Below are 21655 nucleotides of genomic sequence, written 5' to 3'. Positions count from 1 at the left end.
ATCACCAACTACAAGACACCATCCCCCAGCACTGTGGAGAATCAACACCTGGCAGACAATCTGAACTAGTTCTACTGCAGGTTTGAAAAAACACCCCACACCCGCCCAGAACACCTGTCCACACAACCATTCACACCTCCAGCGACCCCCCTCTCCCCCACACCTGCAATTCAGATCAGCTAAGACGAGGTGCGCCAGGTCTTCCGGAAGCAGAAAAGGAGAAAAGCACCAGGCCCAGACTGTGTTACACCAGTCTGTCTGAAATCCTGTGCTGACCAGCTGGCCCCCATCTTCACACAGATCTTCAACAGATCACTGGAGCTGTGCAAAGTCCCTTCATGCTTCAAATGCTCCAACATCATCCCCATCCCAAAGAAATCCAAAATTACAGGACTAAATGACTACAGGCCTGTGGCTCTAACATCTGTGGTCATGAAGTCTTTTGAAAAACTGGTGCTGGCCCACCTGAAGGACATCACTGGACCCTTGCTGGATCCTCTTCAGTTTGCCTACAGAGCAAACAGGTCTGTGGACGATGCAGTCAACATGGGACTGCATTATGTTCTGCAACATCTAGACCAGGGGTGCCCAACCCTGCTCCTGGCGATCGACTGTCCTGCAAAGTTCAGCTCCAACCCTAATCAAACACACCTGATGCAACTAATTAGGGTCTTCAGGATCACTTACAAATTAAAGGCAGGTGTCTTTAATTAGAGTTGGAGCTAAACTTTACTATGTTTTTCATAGCATATTTATTTCAATTTCAATTCAATTTCAATTACTGAAAACTATTTTTAAAACATTTTTAGTTTTAATGATAACTGCTGATTATTACAATATTTTGTGTTTTGTATTTGAAGTTGCCCAAAAACAATGCATATTAGGCAAAAAAAAAAATCTATATTTTTTGGTAACGATTGAGTAAAAATATATATTTTTTTACGTGATCAGGCCTTTTCATTATGCATAAACATCAATAAAATTAAATGCTCCAGTTTACACTAGTTACATTACAAGTTGGACAGGATTCTTAATTTGTTCATTCTTGTAGAGATCTGATTACAGGGGAAATCTGTCAGCTGGGAAACTAAAGGGTTGTTTAGTTTCTAAAGGGTTGTTTGTAAGGTAAAAGTTTGCCAGCCAATTTGTCATAAAGTGAAAAAGCTAGTTGGCTAACTACCTGGCTTCAGCTTGCTAATTAAAGTGATATATATTAGAGTTTAGGACATTGTGGTTATATCCAGAGGGGTGTAAGAATCCTGTGTAGACAGCAACACTAAAACATTGTAAACTGTCACTTTGTCGCATGGCCAATGCCAAGATGAGTTACCTGACTTTTCAATAATATGTAGCCAAGGCAGTGTGTGATTGGTCCTGCTAATCTCTGCCACATTCCTCTGGGAGGGGTTTTATTGTGTGTTGAGAGGGATGGAGACTGAATGAGTGTTGTGCACTATGGACTTGTGAATGCCTCTATTTAACAGGACTCCCGCTGTCGGCTCTCACAAGTGTTGTTCCTTGGGACTGAATGAAGCAAGAAAGATGAGTTCGACCAAAATCACCAACATCGACGCGGTGGAGCTGCAAGAAGGCATCCAGAACGCAGCCTTTCATGAGGATGATGATACATCTGATGCATCAAGCTTTCGAGAGCAACTGGCCACCAGCATGTCCGTCACCAGGCCGGAGGAGAACGAGTACACTCAGATCAAGCCGTACGCTGGGATGCCCAAAGAGGTCCTGATGTTATACTCCAGCAAAGCCTGCTACCGCATACCTCGAGAGATTATTTTCTGGCTGATCGTCGCATGCACCCTGGCCCTTATTGCAATGACCGTTACGATCGTGGCGCTGTCACCACGATGCATGAGCTGGTGGCAGCTGTCTCCGGTCTATCAGGTTTATCCACGATCATTCAAAGATTCAAATGCTGATGGTGTTGGAGATCTCAAAGGTAATTTTTGATCCTTAAGGTAAAACACTACAGGTTAATAGGTTAAAAATATGAAATGTGAAGTTATTACAGTGTTATTTTGGTATTAAAGTTTTCATTTAATTGCTTTTTTTTTGCTTTTGCCGTTTTTATTAGATTTCTTTTTTTAAATTTCTATTCATTTTTATTTCTGTTTTTAGTCATTTTAGTACTTGTTTCAGTTATTTACCAAGGCAACATTACTAATTTTCCTCTTATGTTAATATTGTATTTCAGCTTTATTTCAGTTACCACAAAAAATTGCAATAGTTTTTAATAGTTTCATAATTTTTAGATTATTGCAATATTTTTGTTATTTACTTACTAGGAGTTATGCAATTTGCAATACAAGATTTTTAATGCATTCTGCATAATTTGTACATTTTTTTAGGCAATTAGTCTTAGACTTACTAAATATATATACAATATTTTGGATTTGCCCCAAAAATAATGCAAATTAGGAAAAACTATTTTTGGTAATGATTATTAAAATATATTTTTGATATTTAATGTGATCAGGCCTCGACTATGCGTAAACATCAATAAAAATATACTTAAGTTGCACTTTACACTAGTTACATTACAAGTTGGACAGGATTCTTAATTTGTTCATTCTTGTAGAGATCTGATTACAGGGGAAATCTGTCAGCTGGGAAACTAAAGGGTTGTTTTTAAGGTAAAAGTTTGCTAGACAATTTGTCATAAAGTGAAAAAGCTAGCTGGCTAACTACCCAGCTTTAGTTTGCTAATTAAAGTGTTACATATTAGAGTTTAGTACATTGTGGTTATATTCAGAGGGGTGTGAGAATCCTGTGTACATGGTTGTCAGCAACACTAAAACATTGTTAACTGTCACTTTGTCGCATAGCCAATGCCAAGATGAGTTACCTGACTTTTCAATAATATGTAGCCAAGGCAGTGTGTGATTGGTCCTGCTAATCTCTGCCACATTCCTCTGGGAGGGGTTTTATTGTGTGTTGAGAAGGATGGAGACTGAATGAGTGTTGTGCACTATGGACTTGTGAATGCCTCTATTTAACAGGACTCCCGCTGTCGGCTCTCACAAGTGTTGTTCCTTGGGACTGAATGAAGCAAGAAAGATGAGTTCGACCAAAATCACCAACATCGACGCGGTGGAGCTGCAAGAAGGCATCCAGAACGCAGCCTTTCATGAGGATGATGATACATCTGATGCATCAAGCTTTCGAGAGCAACTGGCCACCAGCATGTCCGTCACCAGGCCGGAGGAGAACGAGTACACTCAGATCAAGCCGTACGCTGGGATGCCCAAAGAGGTCCTGATGTTATACTCCAGCAAAGCCTGCTACCGCATACCTCGAGAGATTATTTTCTGGCTGATCGTCGCATGCACCCTGGCCCTTATTGCAATGACCGTTACGATCGTGGCGCTGTCACCACGATGCATGAGCTGGTGGCAGCTGTCTCCGGTCTATCAGGTTTATCCACGATCATTCAAAGATTCAAATGCTGATGGTGTTGGAGATCTCAAAGGTAATTTTTGATCCTTAAGGTAAAACACTACAGGTTAATAGGTTAAAAATATGAAATGTGAAGTTATTACAGTGTTATTTTGGTATTAAAGTTTTCATTTAATTGCTTTTTTTTTGCTTTTGCCGTTTTTATTAGATTTCTTTTTTTAAATTTCTATTCATTTTTATTTCTGTTTTTAGTCATTTTAGTACTTGTTTCAGTTATTTACCAAGGCAACATTACTAATTTTCCTCTTATGTTAATATTGTATTTCAGCTTTATTTCAGTTACCACAAAAAATTGCAATAGTTTTTAATAGTTTCATAATTTTTAGATTATTGCAATATTTTTGTTATTTACTTACTAGGAGTTATGCAATTTGCAATACAAGATTTTTAATGCATTCTGCATAATTTGTACATTTTTTTAGGCAATTAGTCTTAGACTTACTAAATATATATATATATATATATATATATATATATATATATATATATACACACTGAAAAAAAATTCTAAACGCAACACTTTTGTTTTTGCCCCCATCGTGCCTTAGGCTGGCCACAATAAAAGGCCACTCTAAAATGTGCAATTTTATCACAGCACAATCGTGCAATTGGCATGCTGACTACAGGAATGTGCTACACATATATATATACTGTATGTATGCGTGTATATATATATATAATTAATTTCAGTTAATTAAATATCCTTTCCTTGATGCATATCTCAAAATACAACATACATGTGGGAATAGATATTATTTTGTCCATGTTTACATAGAAATTATGTAATTATTAAAGTCAATTATTCTGTAAATTTTACGTAATATAGTTCTGAGATATGTGAACCTCTGTCTGGTTTGGATCATGTATTTTTAGTGTCATTTTGAGAACTCCTAATTTACCTACACACATCCTAGTGTGCATAATGTGCTCATTTTTCAACAATCTGGGAACTTTTTAATAATTCAGAGACATTATGTAAGAAAATTGGCCTAAAATAGAAAACAAAACAATAAGGACAGGAAAAAGTTAGCAGTAGTGTATCAAGCTGCCTTGAAAAACAATTCTCTTTTCAGTAGCTGAGAGTTCAGTCCAGCTGTAGCGTTATTTGAGAAGTGAGTGTATTGATGGCTTGGACAGACACACAAAAGCCATGTTTTTCCTTCATAATGGGTCTGTATTGCAGCATATTCTGTTTCAAGCAATAGGAGGAGGTTGTTTAATTGCTCTTATGTAATGGGCAAAATAGCAACTACACATGCCATAAAGTACATAAAACTGATTTTTACTGCTGTACATTACAGGATGATTAGTATTTTACTTTGAAACATGTCCACACAAAGCAAACACTCTGGATAAGACAAAACACCAGCTTATCTTCTACAAGAGATGTTTAAAACTTTATAGACCCTCCAAATGTTCACTTTTAGATATTAAAAGATTGAAATCATTATAAAGGTTAGTTTGATCAAGATAAATGAATTGTATTGCTGAATGTCGTATACAGATCAAAGGTGCAAACTTTATAGATAACCGTTTTAGAATTCACTGTTTGGCTTCAGGAATCGAGGAGAAACTGAGTCATTTTGAGTACCTGAACATTAAAGCAGTCTGGATCAGCCCTTTCTACAAGTCTCCTATGAGAGACTTTGGATATGATGTGGAGGACTTCAGGCAGATCGATCCCATCTTTGGAACCATGGAAGACTTTGACGACCTCCTGGCAAGCATGCATGACAAAGGTGGACATGCTATATGTGACCCTGGACCACAAAACCAATCTTAAGTCGCTGGGGTATATTTGTAGCAATAGCCCAAAATGCATTGTATGGGTCAAAATTATAGATTTTTCTTTTATGCCAAATATCATTAGATCATGTTCCATGAAGATATTTGGTAAATTTCCTACTGTAAATATATTAATACTTAATTTTTGATTAGTAATATGCATTGCTAAGAACTTCATTTGGACAACTTGCAAGCGATTTTCTCAATATTTAGATTTTTTTGCACCCTCAGATTCCAGATTTTCAAATAGTTGTATCTCAGCCAAATATTGTCCAGTCCTAACAAATACATCAATTTAAAGCTTATTTATTCAGATGATGTACAAATCTCAATTTCGAAAAATCGTATACAGATCAAAGGTGCAAACTTTATAGATAACCGTTTTAGAATTCACTGTTTGGCTTCAGGAATCGAGGAGAAACTGAGTCATTTTGAGTACCTGAACATTAAAGCAGTCTGGATCAGCCCTTTCTACAAGTCTCCTATGAGAGACTTTGGATATGATGTGGAGGACTTCAGGCAGATCGATCCCATCTTTGGAACCATGGAAGACTTTGACGACCTCCTGGCAAGCATGCATGACAAAGGTGGACATGCTATATGTGACCCTGGACCACAAAACCAATCTTAAGTCGCTGGGGTATATTTGTAGCAATAGCCCAAAATGCATTGTATGGGTCAAAATTATAGATTTTTCTTTTATGCCAAATATCATTAGATCATGTTCCATGAAGATATTTGGTAAATTTCCTACTGTAAATATATTAATACTTAATTTTTGATTAGTAATATGCATTGCTAAGAACTTCATTTGGACAACTTGCAAGCGATTTTCTCAATATTTAGATTTTTTTGCACCCTCAGATTCCAGATTTTCAAATAGTTGTATCTCAGCCAAATATTGTCCAGTCCTAACAAATACATCAATTTAAAGCTTATTTATTCAGATGATGTACAAATCTCAATTTCGAAAAAAATGTACCCTTATGACTGGTTTTGTGGTCCAGGGTCACATATAAGAAATATTTCACTCAACATTGTCACCAACCAGCAACGTGTAACACATTGACAAACCTGTATTGTGATCATTTTTGACTGTAGTTAGAATTTTAGCATATAATGAGCTTCATGAGTAACATGATGGGTAATAATGAACAGTTTTATTATACTTGCAATGTTATAACACTATTACATTGTCATATCACTATAAAATGCTATGTTTGATAACAGCATTGTTTTTTGGCCCAGGTCTAAAGCTGATCATGGACTACATCCCGAACCACACCAGCGACAAACACATTTGGTTCCAACTTAGCCAAAATGGTACAGAGCCCTATAAAGACTACTACATCTGGGTTAACTGCACACGAGACAAACCTCCAAACAACTGGGTATGACTGTCCAAATCAGCAAATAGTGACAGCTGTTGTGTTTGGATATTACATTTTATGGCTCGACATAAAGAATCAGTGCTATCCAGAATGCTCGTCTGTTATATACCATTCCATACTGTTCTACACCACATTATTTATTTATTTGTTGCGATCGAGATTGAAAGAAAGTCGTTATAAACCTCAGTGGTTGACTATAGTGTCACATTGTTTGATTTGTCAGGTGAGTGTCTTCGGGAATTCCACCTGGGAGTACGACGAGGTGCGACAACAGTGCTATTTCCATCAGTTCCTCAAGGAACAGCCTGACCTTAACTACCGTAACCCTCGAGTCATAGAGGAGATGACGGTAAGCTTGCAGACAACGGTGAGACAAAGTAACGAGCAGTACAAGCTCACTTGATTAGATGTGATTGTGTCATGTTTTTCTTTTTTTTGTAACCAATTAAATGCTTGAGCTTAATTACAAAAAATATTTCCCATAACTTTTTAGGATTTTGTTCATTTGCGTGACCTTTCCAGGCCTGGAAATCGCAATTTAAAATTCCCTCGTATTTCCAGCTTTTTCATGACTCTGGGAATAAAAATGAATGGAAAAAATAGCTATTCTCTGAGAGCAGCTTGGGAGAGAGGGGCGGGGTCAGCAGAGCTCATTAACATTTAAAGGAAAATGCTACAAAAATGGCTTGATCTGAAAAGAGCGGTTTTTGATGGTAAAAAAGGTGTTTTTTTTACACTACCATTGAGAAATTTTAAACAAACTATGTTACAGACTTTTCATTAAGACCCTAAAGAATCATATCAACTTGTGGAAAATGGGCATCCTATGACCCCTTTAAGTGGCTGCTGGACTAGGTAGATGGAAGTCATGTAATGCTTTACCAGCATAATACCTGTTTGAATTTTTCCTTTATTTCTTTTCTCTTTTTTTATTCAGCACAGACATACCATATTTAGTAATAATCTTAGTAAGATTAACTTGTTGCTCGCATTAGCGCTACACATTTTGTCGTGTGCAGTGTGACTAACCGCAGTGTTCTTCTCTTGATTTCCTCTTTGGTGTCCTTCAGTCGACTGTGGACACAGAGTTTGAGCTGTACCATGACTACACCTTCACACAACAGGGCTTACATGAGATCCTGACAAACTGGAGGATAGAGCTGGACGACTACAGCAGAGAGCCCGGCCGCTACAGGTATCCTCACTTCTTCCTCTTCTTCATCAATATACGTTTTGTTTCTCTCTTGTAAATGGCTTTTTTTCCTCTCTTACCAATCAGGTTCATGGTGATAGAGTGTTATGATTATGAAGAAATAGATAAAACCATGAGGTACTATGGCACAAGCTATGTCAATGAAAGCGACTTCCCCTTTAACTTCTATCTCCTGTACCTTCCTGATGACCTACATCCAAAATAGAAGTTTTTGTTTACATAATATATGTGTGTACTGTGTATATTTATGTATATATATAAATACACACACATACAGTAAATATTTTGAAAATATTTACATGTGTATATATTTATATTCTTATATTATATATAAATATATTGAACATGTAAACATGTTTTTCTTAAATATATACATGCATGTGTTTGTACTTATATATACATAATAAATATACACATTATGTAAACAAAAACTTTTATTTTGGATGTGATTAATCGCAATTAATCGTTTGACAGCACTAATAATATTTAATAAAACTTTGGTTGGTAAGATTTTAAAATGTTTTTAAAAGACGTTGATAAAATTATTTGAACAAATAAATGTAGCCATGGTGATCATTTACATTGTGAAATATTATGACAATTAAACAATATTATTTTTATTTTATTTAGAAAAATTTAATATATTCCTGTTATGGCTGAAAGCTGAATTTTTGAGAGTTCAGAAATGATATTTAAATTTGAAAATGAATTTTTATCAATGTTGAAAACTTTTTTTTTTTTCATTTTTCAGGATTTATTGATGAATAGAAAGTTTACAATAAAAGCATTTAATTAAAATAGAAGTCTTTTGTAACATTCTAAATATATTTCCTATCAGTTTTGATCAACTTAATGCATTGTTTTTAAAAATAAAATATATATGTTTTATTTTAAAATGTAGAGCAACAGTCGGGACCCGCAGCGAACACCAATGCAGTGGGATGATAAGCTCAATGCTGGTTTTAGTGACAGTGAAAATGGCACATGGCTAGACATCGCTCCAGACTACAGCACTGTCAATGTGGAGGTACGTTGATTCAGAAAGCGTGTGTTAAAGCAGAGAAACCTCTAATCCCAGCTCATATTTTTCTCTCCAGCTTCAGCAGGCTGATACACACTCCACCATTTCACAGTATCGTGCTCTGAGTTTGCTCAGGGGGGCTGAGTTGGCACTGTCCCGAGGCTGGTTCTGCTTCGTCTGGAGCGATGTCAACGTATTTGCTTATTTGCGTGAGCTGGATGGGCTCAACAAAGCCTTCCTGGTGGTTCTAAATTTCGGCAAGGATACTACAACAGACTTGTCTTCAGTTACTGAGTTGCCAGATACTCTTACTGTGCATTTAAGCACAGTGCCAATAAGTCAAAAGACTTTCTCTAAATCCAGAATTCCAACATCTCAAGGGCAAGGACTGCTCCTGGAATATTCCACCAATCAGCGCTTTCACCCCAACCATGCATCTGAGTGCTATGTTTCTGAGAAAGCCTGCTACTTGCCTGCACTAGATATTTTGTACAAGTGTTGAAGATACTTTCTAGAAGACGTGTCTTGAGCGACACAGTGACAAACGATAAAGGCTATCTATTCCTTGTTTTATTTCGGTGGTGTCATGCTGGCTAGTCCCGCCCACCTTGAAATGTCATTGGTCCAAAATCTCACTCCATATTATTGTGATAGTGTGTATCTTTTGTGTTAAGTGTGAACCGGCAAGTTGCCCAGTGATGCAAACTGTTTTTGTCAGATGAACTTTTATTCAAAAGGAACTAGCATCTATGTAACAAAATAAACGTTTGGTTTATTAAGAAAAATCTGAAAAACTTTTTTGTCTGGTTGTTTTTCACTCACACATCCACACATACAATTTAGTTTCATGGTTTATGAGACTTGCCAGTCAGATTATTTGACTTTTCTTTTTTGTCTCCGTCGAGTTTGTGGGTGGTCTCGTCCAAGTTCTGCGTAAAGAAAGGCTAACTGTCGGGCACTCTGTGAGAGAAAAAAAAAATCACCCATGACATAAAGCTGTAAACATAAGCTGTTAGTCTCACTAACAGCATTCTAACAACAGCACAGTATAAGTTAATGTGTGACATCAAACTGTGAGAGAAGGAGATTGTTAAAGGAAAAAATATCTATAATGCTAAAATGCACTTTTACATGATCATAAAGTTTATATAATAACAACTTTAATGATTAATCCAAAGCTTTCTAATAGCCAGCATGCTGAAGTATTATGCTTTAATGTGTTAACGTAAGCAGGAGGTAATTTAACAATTAATTTACTGTACCTCATTCAAGGACAGATGAAAATCCTCAGGGCCAAAGTGATCCCCTCCTGGCTGCAGGTCCAGAATGACAGCTGGGACACGTGCTGCTGGTTGAACATGTCAATTAAAGAGGCACAGGTGAACATGTAATGTATTTTTAAACTGAGCATAGTTACATCAGTTACCGATGCCTTTGTAGAAATGCAATCAGCCACAATGCATTTATTCAGCAAGCAAATTTTCGTCTTGTTAAACACAAAAGATGATATTTTGAAGAATACTGGTAACAAAACAGGTGTGGGTAGCCAATGACTTCTACAGTATGGGGGGAAATGCTATGGAAATAATGTTACCAACATTTTTCAAAATATGAGTAAATGATGAAAGAAATGTCATTTCTAGGTGAACTATCCATAAGTGTTTTACATGTAATTATTATTGTTTACTAATGTCTGGATTAAGATTTAAGTGTATGTGATTTTACTTTTTTTTTTAAGTATTAATTTCCTTGTGTGTAAAACAGTATTGTTTTAGTATTATTTATATACTATTATAGTATTTATTATTTTAAATGAGCTATTTAGCTTTAATTTTATTTCGTTTTAGTAATTTTGTCATTGTCATTTTTTTTTTACTTGTTTCTATTTACCTTCAGTTTATTTTTATTTCAATTTGAGTAATTCTAGTACTAATTTCAGTTAGTTCTCCAGGCAACATTACTAATTTTCGTTTAAATATTTTATCTAATATATTATTTCAGTTAACAAAAATGATTTGTAATAGTTTTAGTTAACAATAACAACACTGGTGTTTTTAATAAGGAAAAAAGTTACTAAAGCACCTTTAAATAAATGTAAGAAGCCAAAAATGGTTCTTGTGGAACCATGAATATGGTAGATAAATAAAGGAATTGAAGTACACTAGTTCATGTTTGTCATGAGGCCAAAGGCACGGAATATGTAAGACTAGTCTGACAATATCCAAGCGTAATCCGGCACACTGGCTCTCCACCACAACACCTGGGCATCACATCCAGCACTTTAAAGTCAACGCTCTTGAAATCGAGTGGATGATGAGAGGCTGCCATGTAGGTGGACTTGGCCCACTCCTTTGCCTGGCTGCCTTATTTCCCCACAGTGATGGGATCTCTCTGAAGTGAAGCGGAGTGTAAAAATCATATGCCTAATCCTTAAAACTCTGTCATCTGCCTCTTATCTGCAGTGCGGCCGCCGGTGTCTCTCTCCATCCCGCTCCTTCTCTGGGCCGCATGTTTCACAAGCCTTCTCCTGACCTTGGCACAGCCCAGTGTATTGTTCCTTATCTCCTTGCCTGATAGACTGATTGTTCCTTATCTCATAAACATGTTAATCGTCCGAGCTGGCAGCGTGTGTGATCAGCGTTTTATCTCTCGAAGAGGAATGGGAGAGATTAGAGGAACTTTGGTTTTGTGCTTTGTGTATGTGTGTGGGGTGTTAGCGGAGGTGTGCGTGTGTGTATAATAAAGATAATTAATGGCACACAGATGGAGAGGAATTCTGACGGAGGGGGTCCGGACTAAGATGTGCTGACAGCGTCTCGCACGGAGCAGCTCACACACAAGGTGACCTCAGGTTGATATGGAGAGGAATCGCTCCACATCACCTGTTTCCAGATCAGTGCTCTTCTCTCCTGAGGAGAGAGTGTAAGTGCTTCTCTTAAACCCAGGGGTTTATTTGAGAGCTGGGTTACAGCCAGTGACCTCCAAGTTCATTTCCATTATACTTCACTTGGTTTAGAAGTAGTTTTTAATACTGCAGCTGTAATGTTTTGATAATATCATTCACTTTGTGGGCTAATGAGATTATAGATACATGACCAAATACACCAATGTTAAATTAATATTACTTAATATTTATCTATCTATCTATCTTCTGTTAAGTTGATGGTAGAATTGTTTGAAAAAAAATCATTATTATCATAAATGTGACCCTGGACCACAAAACCAGTAATAAGGGTAAAATTTTTGAAATTGAGATTTATACATCATCTGAAAGTGGAATAAATAAGCATTTCCATTAATGTATGGCTTATTAGAATAGGACAATATTTGGCTGAGATACAACTATTTGAAAAGCTGGAATCTGAGGGTTCAAAAAAAAAATCAAAATATTGAGTAAATCGCCTTTAAATTTGTCCAAATAAAGTTCTCAGCAATTCATATTACTAATCGAAAATTAAGTTTTGATATATTAACGGTAGGAAATTTACAAAATATCTTCATGGAAAGTGATCTTACTTAATATCCTTATGATTTTTGGCATCAAAGAAAAATCGATCATTTTGACCCATACAATGTATTGTTGTTGGCTATTGCTACAAATATACTCGTGCTACTTATGACTTGTTTTGTGCTCCAGGGTCACAAATACATTTACTTTTATCATATCGCTGTAGTGATGCACCACTCAAGGCTGATTTGTAATGGTCTACTTTGTGCCCAATTATACCTCTGTGCTAAAATGGCTTTATTTTATGTGCTAGGAGAATATGAGAAGTGCAAAGATGTTTAAAAAGGCCGACTAGAGCATATATACACTCACCGTTAACACCAACCCGAGTGATATACATTTGGATGGCCTTCTTTAGTCTTTCCACATACTTCATGACCCCAGATAAAGGAACTCTACGGTCCTCTGAGTATGCAGTGATCAGCATGGATGGGTAAAGCTATAAAAAGAAAGAAGAAACGGTTATTAAATGACTCCTGAATGATGAGACACACACTGCACACTACTAATCTAAAGTTTGGGTATGTAAGGTTTTTTAATCGTTTTTGATTTTTTTATTTATTTGATCAAAAATACAGTAAAAGCTGTATATTTGTGAAATATTATTACAACTTAAAATTGCTGTTTTCTATTTGAATATATTTTAAAATGTATTATATTCCTGTGATGGCAAAGCTGAATATTCAGTATCATTACTCCAGTCTTCAGTGTCACATGATCCTTCAGAAATCATAGCATATTAGAATGATTTCTGAAGGATCATGTGACACTGAAGACTGGAGGAATGATGCTGAAAATTAAGCTTTGCAATCACATAAATAATTACATTTTAAATTATATTAAAATAGACAGTTCTTAGTAGAATAAAATAGCAGTTCTTCTAAATTGTAATAATATTGCACAATATTTGTGTTTTTACTGTATTTTTGATCAAATAAATGTAGTCTTGGTGAGCATAAGAGATTCATTTCAACTATTAAAACAAGTCTTACTGACCCCAACTTTTTGAACATTAATGTACCTATGAAAAAACATGATTAGAGTTGTAGTCCAGTACCTGACATGGCAGTAGGCCAGAGCCCAGCCGTCCTCCAGCAGCAGTCTCTTCTCAGGACTGAAGGCCATATTGAGATCAACACCGTAAGCTCCATAAACATGCAGGAGCAGTGGAGCCTTATGCAGCTCAGATAATGCTGGTATGTGGAGGAGAGTCAAAGGCACCATTGTACCATCCTAAAAACACAGCCATTGGGATATTATGGCTTTTTAAAAGCACATGGGCTGCTTTTTGTACCAGTGTACATTTAAGACTTCTCACATATAAATGACTCATACCTGACTGGCTGCCTGCAGGCGTGTTGTGTTAAACTCAGTGAGGGACATGTACTTGGTGTTGTCCTCTGTTACGGAGAGCTTCTGTTCTCTGGAGGAATAGAGGTAGTGTACAGGTGGGTGCACTGGGGAGGACAGGAGGAAACCAAATGACCCTCTGTCCACAGTTCCAACACGCTGCAGTGATAAATCACAGGCCCAGTGAGGAAGCTAAGAACAAAACAGAAACATTGCTGAAACTGTGTGTTATTTTGGATCCCATCTTTGGACCATGGTCATAGACCTGGTTAGTAGAGTCTGAGACTGCCCGAGGTCCTTTTAATGCATCGGAGAGATTGGACATACAAGTTTAAGGTTAATACTTCATGGCACTTTCATTGTGAGAAATTATTATAAGCAACATTTAAACTTGATAACATATATAAAATGGCCTCTAAGAAAAAGAAACTATATCAGATAACTAACTAAAAGTACATGGGTCAAAGACGTTAAGATGTCCGCATCAAAAGAAATTTACAAAAGTGATTGTCCACAGAAAGCACATTAAATGTAAGTAAAGTGTCTACTTTTAAGGTTTCAAATACATTTTTGGAGAATAAAATGTTAAAATTTGGTTGAAATAATGTTACATTGTTTTTCAGTGTAACAATATTTATGTAAAAATTCAAACAACATGCTTATTCTGACTTGTACATATTAAAATATATAAAATAATTTTATTGTGTTTTAAATGAGTAAAAACTCTAACTGACAAATGGGCAAAACCTAGGATAGTGGCAAATTTAAAAAATGTAAAATTACAACTAATTAGTATTTGGGGTGAAAGTAATTAGTCTTTTAATATGTCATAAATTGATTGTTGTTGTAAATATGCCCGACAAGAATGTTACACTGAATTACATTTTAATGGGTGTCTTCTGTAAATCAGGGAAAAATGTATGATATTTATGTTTTGCTCGGAAAAACAAAAACAAAATTGCAATTAAATTAAACTTTTTACATTTTGATGCCCAAAAATACTGTCGTAGTACGCAGCGAACTGGGATTTGAGACACCACCGAGTATGCATTTATTTCACTTATATATTCTACAAAATTGCACAGTGTATGAAAATGACTTATAGTTAATATTGTGTAAAAACGAACATGCTCAATTGTCTCCATTTAGGTTATTATTTATACTTGATAAGGGTCTTAAAATGGATTCATTATATCTTAAAATGTAAACTCGTGTACTCAGGTTGATTCAGTCAAATTACATTATATATATGACTTGATATATGAGGATCAGATTTTTGGTTACCTATCATTTTTACAGCGCATAATATAGAGCAAAACTGAGCATTTATTATATAAAACCTTCCATAGGTACAGGTATAATAGAATACAAACTGGGATTTAAGACACTGTCAAAGAGTTATGCATTTATTTTCACTACAAACTTGTATAGCGTGTGAAATATATATATAATGCACTGTAAACTTGTACATGTGCTGTTATTTCCTTAAGCAGCTATTTATACACTGTATATACAGTATATATACATATATATATATATATACACACACACTATATATTATAACATATTATATTTATAATATATTTATATATTATGATTCTTAAAATTAATTATTTTATATTTGTAAATTGTAATGTAGTCAGGTTGATTCAGTCATTTAATAGTATAAATATCAACATGTTATGTAATATATAACTATCATGTAAGTAAAATCTATGTTTATATTATATATCTAGTATTAAAGAATGTGATTGTGAAGTTAAAAGGGTTTTAAAATTTGTATACATTGTAAAATGTGTAAATGTGCAGTTGTTGCCTTTATAATCTATTTGTACCTGATTTAAACTGACTTATGAAAGTGACTTATGATGGTGCAACTGTATATATTCAGGTTGATCTGATTTGGCTTGAATAAAAGCTGTTAATTTAAGTTTAACCACAAGGAGCACTTTGTATTTTCACAGTATGTGTATAAAATGCGTTTATAGAGTTTTGGTCAACCTAAAGGCTCTGTGGTTGTAATCTGGATACACTGCAGTCATCAGACGTGCATCCAGCACTTACAGTACTCAGACTGTAATTCATGTTGGCTCCTTCAGACTCGTGTGACGTTGACGCTCAGGAATTCGTTATTCCTCTAATAACACTCTGCTGTGTGTAAATCCACTCTTATCTGCAGAACTACGAAACCGCATGCTGGTACCGTGAACATCCAGCACTGCTCGTCTAAAAACGTCATTCGTATGAGAGATAGGCTACCGTGTGTCAGACACACTTTAAGACTGCTCCTAATCTAAAGCAATATTAACCCACCAGACCAGAATGAGTACAAACCGCCTCTGGCTTTTATTAAGATCAGGGTTATGATGCATGTTTGCAGTCGGCTCACAGTCAGCACATTTACAGCACGCTCTAATGCATAAGATCTGTGCTTTACAGACACACCGCTGTGTTGGTGGCTCTTTGTTGGTTTAATTCAGATTCCTTTTAGGCTGCTCATAACTCACCAGGTCTGCTCGTGCTGATGTTAACATGTTACTAGTTGGTTTTGCTTCAAATTGCATGCAGCTTCTCTTATCCTGCGCTCGTTCGGCCCTCGTATTTATCGTGCGCTTACAGATGGACAGATGCAGGACAGATAGACAGACTCGTAATGAGAACGCTGTGTGTGTGTGTCTCTCGTTCTCTCTGTGTGCGGTGACTCAGCTTCACTCCTTTACAAGCTTTTCGACTCACTCATCACGTTTGCAATGATCTATTCCTCTGTTCTTCCCTCCCACGGGTTTCTGTCTGCTGGACAATGGTGCTGTGTTCTTCCTTTGGGGCCGAAAGTAAGGATCAGATTTCTCAAGACATGTGGATATCAAATGCTGCAAGTTTTCCCTTTGCAACAGTGAAACAACTTGTTGTTTTCCAGTCCTTAAAACAAGATTTGAGAGCTGAAACTGATACAGGATATTAAGACTTGAATATAAATGTGATTTGTTTTGTACATTTAAAGATTTGTGCCAGCTGTTCTCACTATGTTTTACTGATTTTTATGCTTAAAATGCTGTGAATTCAAGACAAATGGTTATGCATTTGCTTATATTCAAGTTGCATGTGGGTCAAAGACGTTAAGATGTCCACATCAAAAGAAATTTACAAAAGTTATTTTATGTCCATAGAAAGCACATTAAATGCGAGTAAAGTGTCTGCATTTAAGGTTTCAAATAAGTTTTTGAAGAGTAAGATGTCAAAATTTGGTTGAAATTATGTTCCATTGTCATTCAGTGTAACACTTATAGTTATGTAAAAATTCAAACAACATGCTTATTCTGACCTGTACATATTAAGATGTATAAAAGAATAAGGGAGCATAGTAAATTTTATTGGGGTTTAAATTAGTAAAAAATTCTTACTGACAAATGGGCAAAACCTAAGATAGTGGCAAATAAAAAAAAAAAAGTAAAATTACAACTAATTAGTATTTGGGGTGAAAGTAATTAGTCTTTTAATATGTCATAAATTGATTGTTGTTGTAAATATGCCCGACAAGAATGTTACACTGAATTACATTTTAATGGGTGTCTTCTGTAAATCAGGGAAAAATGTATGATATTTATGTTTTACTCTGAAAAACAAAAACAAAATTGCAATTAAATTAAACTTTTTACATTTTTTGGGGAAAAACAACAACAATTTAAAGCAGTATTACACTATTGTTTTTATGCTTAAACCCTTTTTCGTCTTTGATCCACATGCTTACTTTATAGTATAGGTATCAAGGTTCAAAGATATTCTAGGTCTTTCAAATGATATGCTGTATGTCAACTTAATAAGGGGTTAATTTCAAAATAAATATTACTATACACTACCATTCAAAAATACAGGATTGGTAAGATTTTTAAAAATGTTTTTTGAAAGTTTCTTGTGCTCACCAAGGCTGCATTTAGTTGATAAAAATACAGTAAAAATAATACTGTGAAATATGACAAAAGTATAATAAGTTGTCTATTTTCATATATTATAAAATGCAATTCCTGCTAATGGCAAAGCTCAATTTTCAGCTTTATTAAGCATCCAATCTTCAATGTCATGACATAATCTTTCAGAAATCATTCTGATGTACTGATTTGGTGCTCAAGAAACATGTCTTATCATTATCAATGTTGAAAACAGTTGTGCTGCTTAATATTTTTCAAATTCTTTGATAAACAGAAAATTCAAAAGAACGGTATTTATTTCAAACAGAAATCTTTTGTAACATTATTACTGTCTTTACATTCACATTCAATCAATTTAATAACCCACAATTTTGAATGGTAGTGTAGAGCAGTGAATCTCAACCTTTTGGCGTACCGGACCCCAGTCCAATTCAGAACCATCCCCAAGGACCCCAGAACAAAATTGACTCATCTATGTATCATTTGTGTCTTTGTGAGGACCAAATGCAGTCAAGTATAATTCGAGTTAGTTGACTTGTCCAGTATTTGGTCATATCATCAGCTATATTGGATTTTTCTTTCATGGGAACATGTCATGTCAAAATATACAACATTTATACAAAAATTCATACTTTATACGGACCCCCTGGTTGAGAAACACTGGTGTAGAGTATATACAGTATACATCATTGCCATAAGAACAAATGTATCAATTAAAATGTCATATATCCAGTAAAACACACCTAAAATCTAAATAAAACATGTCTCTTTAACTCAGCATAAACACACACTCTAGGCTGTTGTGTATGTGAATGTGATTCTTGTTCACACCTTGTGAGTGTTTAACTGATAGGGCTCTTGTGTGGAAAGAGTCTGGATCTGAAGTCGACACTGTGAATCCTTCACTGTGAACACACAGTGATCCTGAAGCAGCTCCATATCTTTAATGACTGTTCCTGGAACAGCACTGAACAATGGCACCCAGTGTGGCTTGGATGGAGAGGCTAAAGGTGCCCTAAGCAGCTGGAGATTAGAGAAAGAAAAAAATGACACACGGTTATAATTTAGTTCTGAACAATACTACTCAAGTTTGATACTGATACTCTTACCTGATACTCCTGGTTTGCTCCAGTGTTAGCCAGGATGAACAGGTAGTTGTCTGAGTGCTCCACGTGGTAAAGCAGTCCAGGCTGACGGGACTGGATGAGGGTGGGGAATGAGAGCCGAGTCTTGCTGTCAACAAACCACACCTCAGAGCTGATCTTACTGCTGCAGTTAATGGTCACCAGCCTCTGGTCTCTGGAACGACTGACCTCCACAAAGAACCTGAGGAACGGGCAGAAGAACACATCAATGCAGGCCAAAAGCACTCTTCACCAACAAATTAGACACTTACTCTGGATCCTTTTCTTCATAGACAAGGGTGGTTTGGACACCAGAATCACTGAGATGAAGACGGAAAACGCGTAGGCACCGAAGAGTCTCCTGTGTGCTGTAGAAGAGGACGTCATCTGTGACCCATTCTGCACAGAGAGAACATTTGAGGAGGAAAAGAACCTTTTTTTTGTCAAGAAAGTTTCAATTATAGTAGATCTTACCAAAGCTGAGCACATTGTCTAAAACCAGCAGGGCCTTTTGACGAAGGATGAGACCACCTAAATGAACCAACACACATCTGGTCTCCTCGTGGTGGTCTTTCTTTACAGTGACGGCCAGCATGGTCTCTGAGGGAGAGAGTCTGACCCTCTGGATGGTTCCATATCCACCTCCTCCCCAATCTGCATTGAACACCTCCAACATCTCCTGCTCATCTGTATGCAAACATTTGCTTTGTTTCTAGTTGTGACTAAATAAAATGTGTTTACTGAAATGGTTTCTTTTTAATATCTGTTACCGTGTCCCAGAGTCGATCTGTAAATCCCTTTGCCATCTTCAAAGTATACATGATGCTGTCCCTGGAACTTGAGAAGATGTTGTGGGAATGAAGACTGATTTATAATTTCTATCAATTATGTATTACACACACTTTGCACCACCACAGTTGCTTAAGTTACCTCAGAATTTTCTGGTACATCTGCAAACTTCCTATGAACCGAACGCAATCTTCTTTTGAAACGCTGCTCTTGATCTCGAAGTTTCTGTAGTTGGACTTTAAACAGCTCTGCTGTGGTCTGAGAGGATCCCTAAATCAGTGAGTTCCATATATATATAGTATTAATGACATATTATGTAATTACATCCCTTGTATAGAGTCATATACATATTTCATATATATATTTCCAACTTTAATTTCTTAAATGTTGATACATTATTTCAAATCTTCGAATACATGCTTTAACATCTGTAAAGTCATCTGACACTGTATAATGATGCAGATATGATCCATTTCCAATTTACATTCAGGTTCAGAGTCTGCTGCTAGTTCTGTATTTGCACTATTGTAAGTAACATATCTTTCATTGCAGTTTATTTAAAATACATCGAACAACATTAGAGTGTCGAGTGAGTATGAAGTCGATCCTACCTCAGTGTAAAGACGCGAGATAAGTGGGCATCTGTAAAGTCATCTGACACTGTATAATGATGCAGATATGATCCATTTCCAATTTACATTCAGGTTCAGAGTCTGCTGCTAGTTCTGTATTTGCACTATTGTAAGTAACATATCTTTCATTGCAGTTTATTTAAAATACATTGAACAACATTAGAGTGTCGAGTGAGTATGAAGTCGATCCTACCTCAGTGTAAAGACGCGAGATAAGTGGATGTATATTCCTCCGATGTATATTGCGTGAAACTGATCGCAGAAGCAGCAGACATGAGGAGGTGATCAGATTCATTTAAAGCGGCAGGATGTCACTGTCTAATTAGTGTCTGATTATGAATGAGCAACGTATTACTGCTACCTTAAATGTCAAAATATACAGTGCATTATGATTCTGAGTAAATATCACATTCAAAACACTTAAACTTTCCTACTGCTCATGTGCTACTGTGTAGAGCAGTGGTGCATTGACATTTACACTAGCGATGTCCGTTCTGTTGACTCGAATCTTTTAAATGAACCGGTTGAATCGGTTCACAAACCCGGTCTGAATGATTCATTTAGCAAACAGACTGAATCGGTCCAAACTGTTCTAGAATCAACGACTTGAACCGAAAACCGACTCTTTTGTACATGTTCGACTGAAAACGAACAACGAGCAGATTAGTAAACTGAATTCGCTGATTAAAGTCAATTTTTTGTTGTTTAATATGAATGCAATTAATATTTAGGTTCTTCTTAATTGCTATTTTTTTATGAGCTGAATGGCTGCAACAAACTCAGCTGGAACACATGAAATTAAAATAAACACCGCTATTACATAATATGCGCATTAATGTGGCTGTTTTCCAAAACGTCACGAAAAAGCTTTTTGAATCGATTATTTGAAACGAACTGTTCAAAAGAACCGACTCGCTGAAATGAGTCAGACTCCCTATCACTAATGGCGCTAAAATATGACATCTAGTCCAGACAAGAGTAATCGAATCAATAATCATAGATGACAGCCGATAGAGGCGAGTGTTCGATTACTCTGCTAGTGAATTTGATTTCCTTTCGTCCTGCAACAAGAGGAGGTGGTGTACGGAAGTAGCATGGGATTGTATTACCAAGCAACAGAGACCAGCGCATACCGGCGAATTGGTAGTAAATTCTACCATCGATTTTAACCACATTCAGAAAACAAATGTCAAATAAGTCTTCGCCCAGACTCTGCATTCCGTTGTCGTTGTAGTTATATTGTGAGAAGTTATTTTCTGCATGAAACAGGATCAAATCAAGCAGGTTGCTCTGTCATGAATACATTTAAAGACCCACCGTTAGCTGCGACAGAAATGCACGCGAACAATCACCAAAATCACGACTCTCACTGTGGAACCGATGTGGCCCGTGCACGCTGGGCTCTTCTGCGACAGGTGAGGGCCGTTTAGTAAATTGGTTAAATA

General features: G+C 36.2%; 3 protein-coding genes across 4 annotated transcripts in view; 2 read left to right on the top strand and 1 right to left on the bottom strand.

Moving 5' to 3' along the window:
• The first annotated feature begins 2870 nt into the window (after positions 1–2870).
• Positions 2871–9746, top strand: slc3a1 (solute carrier family 3 member 1). The gene is made up of 8 exons (XM_016294997.1): positions 2871–3484; positions 5031–5210; positions 6505–6647; positions 6871–6996; positions 7718–7842; positions 7927–8034; positions 8764–8887; positions 8958–9746. Exons 1-8 carry the CDS (start codon positions 2998–3000, stop codon positions 9381–9383), a joined length of 1719 nt encoding a protein of 572 aa, XP_016150483.1. The 5' UTR covers positions 2871–2997; the 3' UTR covers positions 9384–9746.
• A 410-nt stretch (positions 9747–10156) lies between these two features.
• On the bottom strand, positions 10157–20211 carry prepl (prolyl endopeptidase like). Its single transcript, XM_016295017.1, has 11 exons — positions 20190–20211; positions 19720–19848; positions 19560–19626; positions 19264–19476; positions 19062–19188; positions 18775–18991; positions 18497–18688; positions 13725–13931; positions 13447–13622; positions 12702–12828; positions 10157–10229 (listed from the first exon to the last, which is right to left on the bottom strand). Exons 4-10 carry the CDS (start codon positions 19463–19465, stop codon positions 12810–12812), a joined length of 1140 nt encoding a protein of 379 aa, XP_016150503.1. The 5' UTR covers positions 19466–19476; positions 19560–19626; positions 19720–19848; positions 20190–20211; the 3' UTR covers positions 10157–10229; positions 12702–12809.
• A 923-nt stretch (positions 20212–21134) lies between these two features.
• Positions 21135–21655, top strand: part of camkmt (calmodulin-lysine N-methyltransferase) — a 106783-nt gene continuing 106262 nt past the window's right edge. Inside the window, exon 1 of one of the 2 annotated variants that reach the window (XM_016295016.1) lies at positions 21135–21625. In XM_016295016.1, the coding sequence (XP_016150502.1) occupies positions 21506–21625 (120 nt within the window). In that variant the 5' untranslated portion in view covers positions 21135–21505. The remainder of the gene's footprint in view (positions 21626–21655) is intronic. The other variant, XM_016295015.1, reaches the window with a different exon arrangement.

This window comes from Sinocyclocheilus grahami, unplaced genomic scaffold (genome assembly GCF_001515645.1).
Source record: "Sinocyclocheilus grahami isolate Dianchi unplaced genomic scaffold, SAMN03320097.WGS_v1.1 scaffold328.1, whole genome shotgun sequence".
NCBI classification, from domain to species: domain Eukaryota; kingdom Metazoa; phylum Chordata; class Actinopteri; order Cypriniformes; family Cyprinidae; genus Sinocyclocheilus; species Sinocyclocheilus grahami.
This window is presented reverse-complemented; position numbering and strand designations above follow the sequence as displayed.

What these genes read in the sequence shown, in the direction of transcription:
- slc3a1 (XM_016294997.1), top strand. Translation starts at nt 2,998, where the DNA reads ATGCCTCTATTTAACAGGACTCCCGCTGTCGGCTCTCACAAGTGTTGT. An exon ending in TGGTGTTGGAGATCTCAAAG is followed by an intron (nt 3,485 to 5,030) that starts GTAATTTTTGAT and finishes GTTTGGCTTCAG; the next exon opens with GAATCGAGGAGAAACTGAGT. An exon ending in GGCAAGCATGCATGACAAAG is followed by an intron (nt 5,211 to 6,504) that starts GTGGACATGCTA and finishes TTTTTGGCCCAG; the next exon opens with GTCTAAAGCTGATCATGGAC.
- prepl (XM_016295017.1), bottom strand. Translation starts at nt 19,465, where the DNA reads ATGTTGGAGGTGTTCAATGCAGATTGGGGAGGAGGTGGATATGGAACC. An exon ending in AGACAATGTGCTCAGCTTTG is followed by an intron (nt 19,189 to 19,263) that starts GTAAGATCTACT and finishes CTCTCTGTGCAG; the next exon opens with AATGGGTCACAGATGACGTC. An exon ending in GAGCAAACCAGGAGTATCAG is followed by an intron (nt 18,689 to 18,774) that starts GTAAGAGTATCA and finishes TCTAATCTCCAG; the next exon opens with CTGCTTAGGGCACCTTTAGC.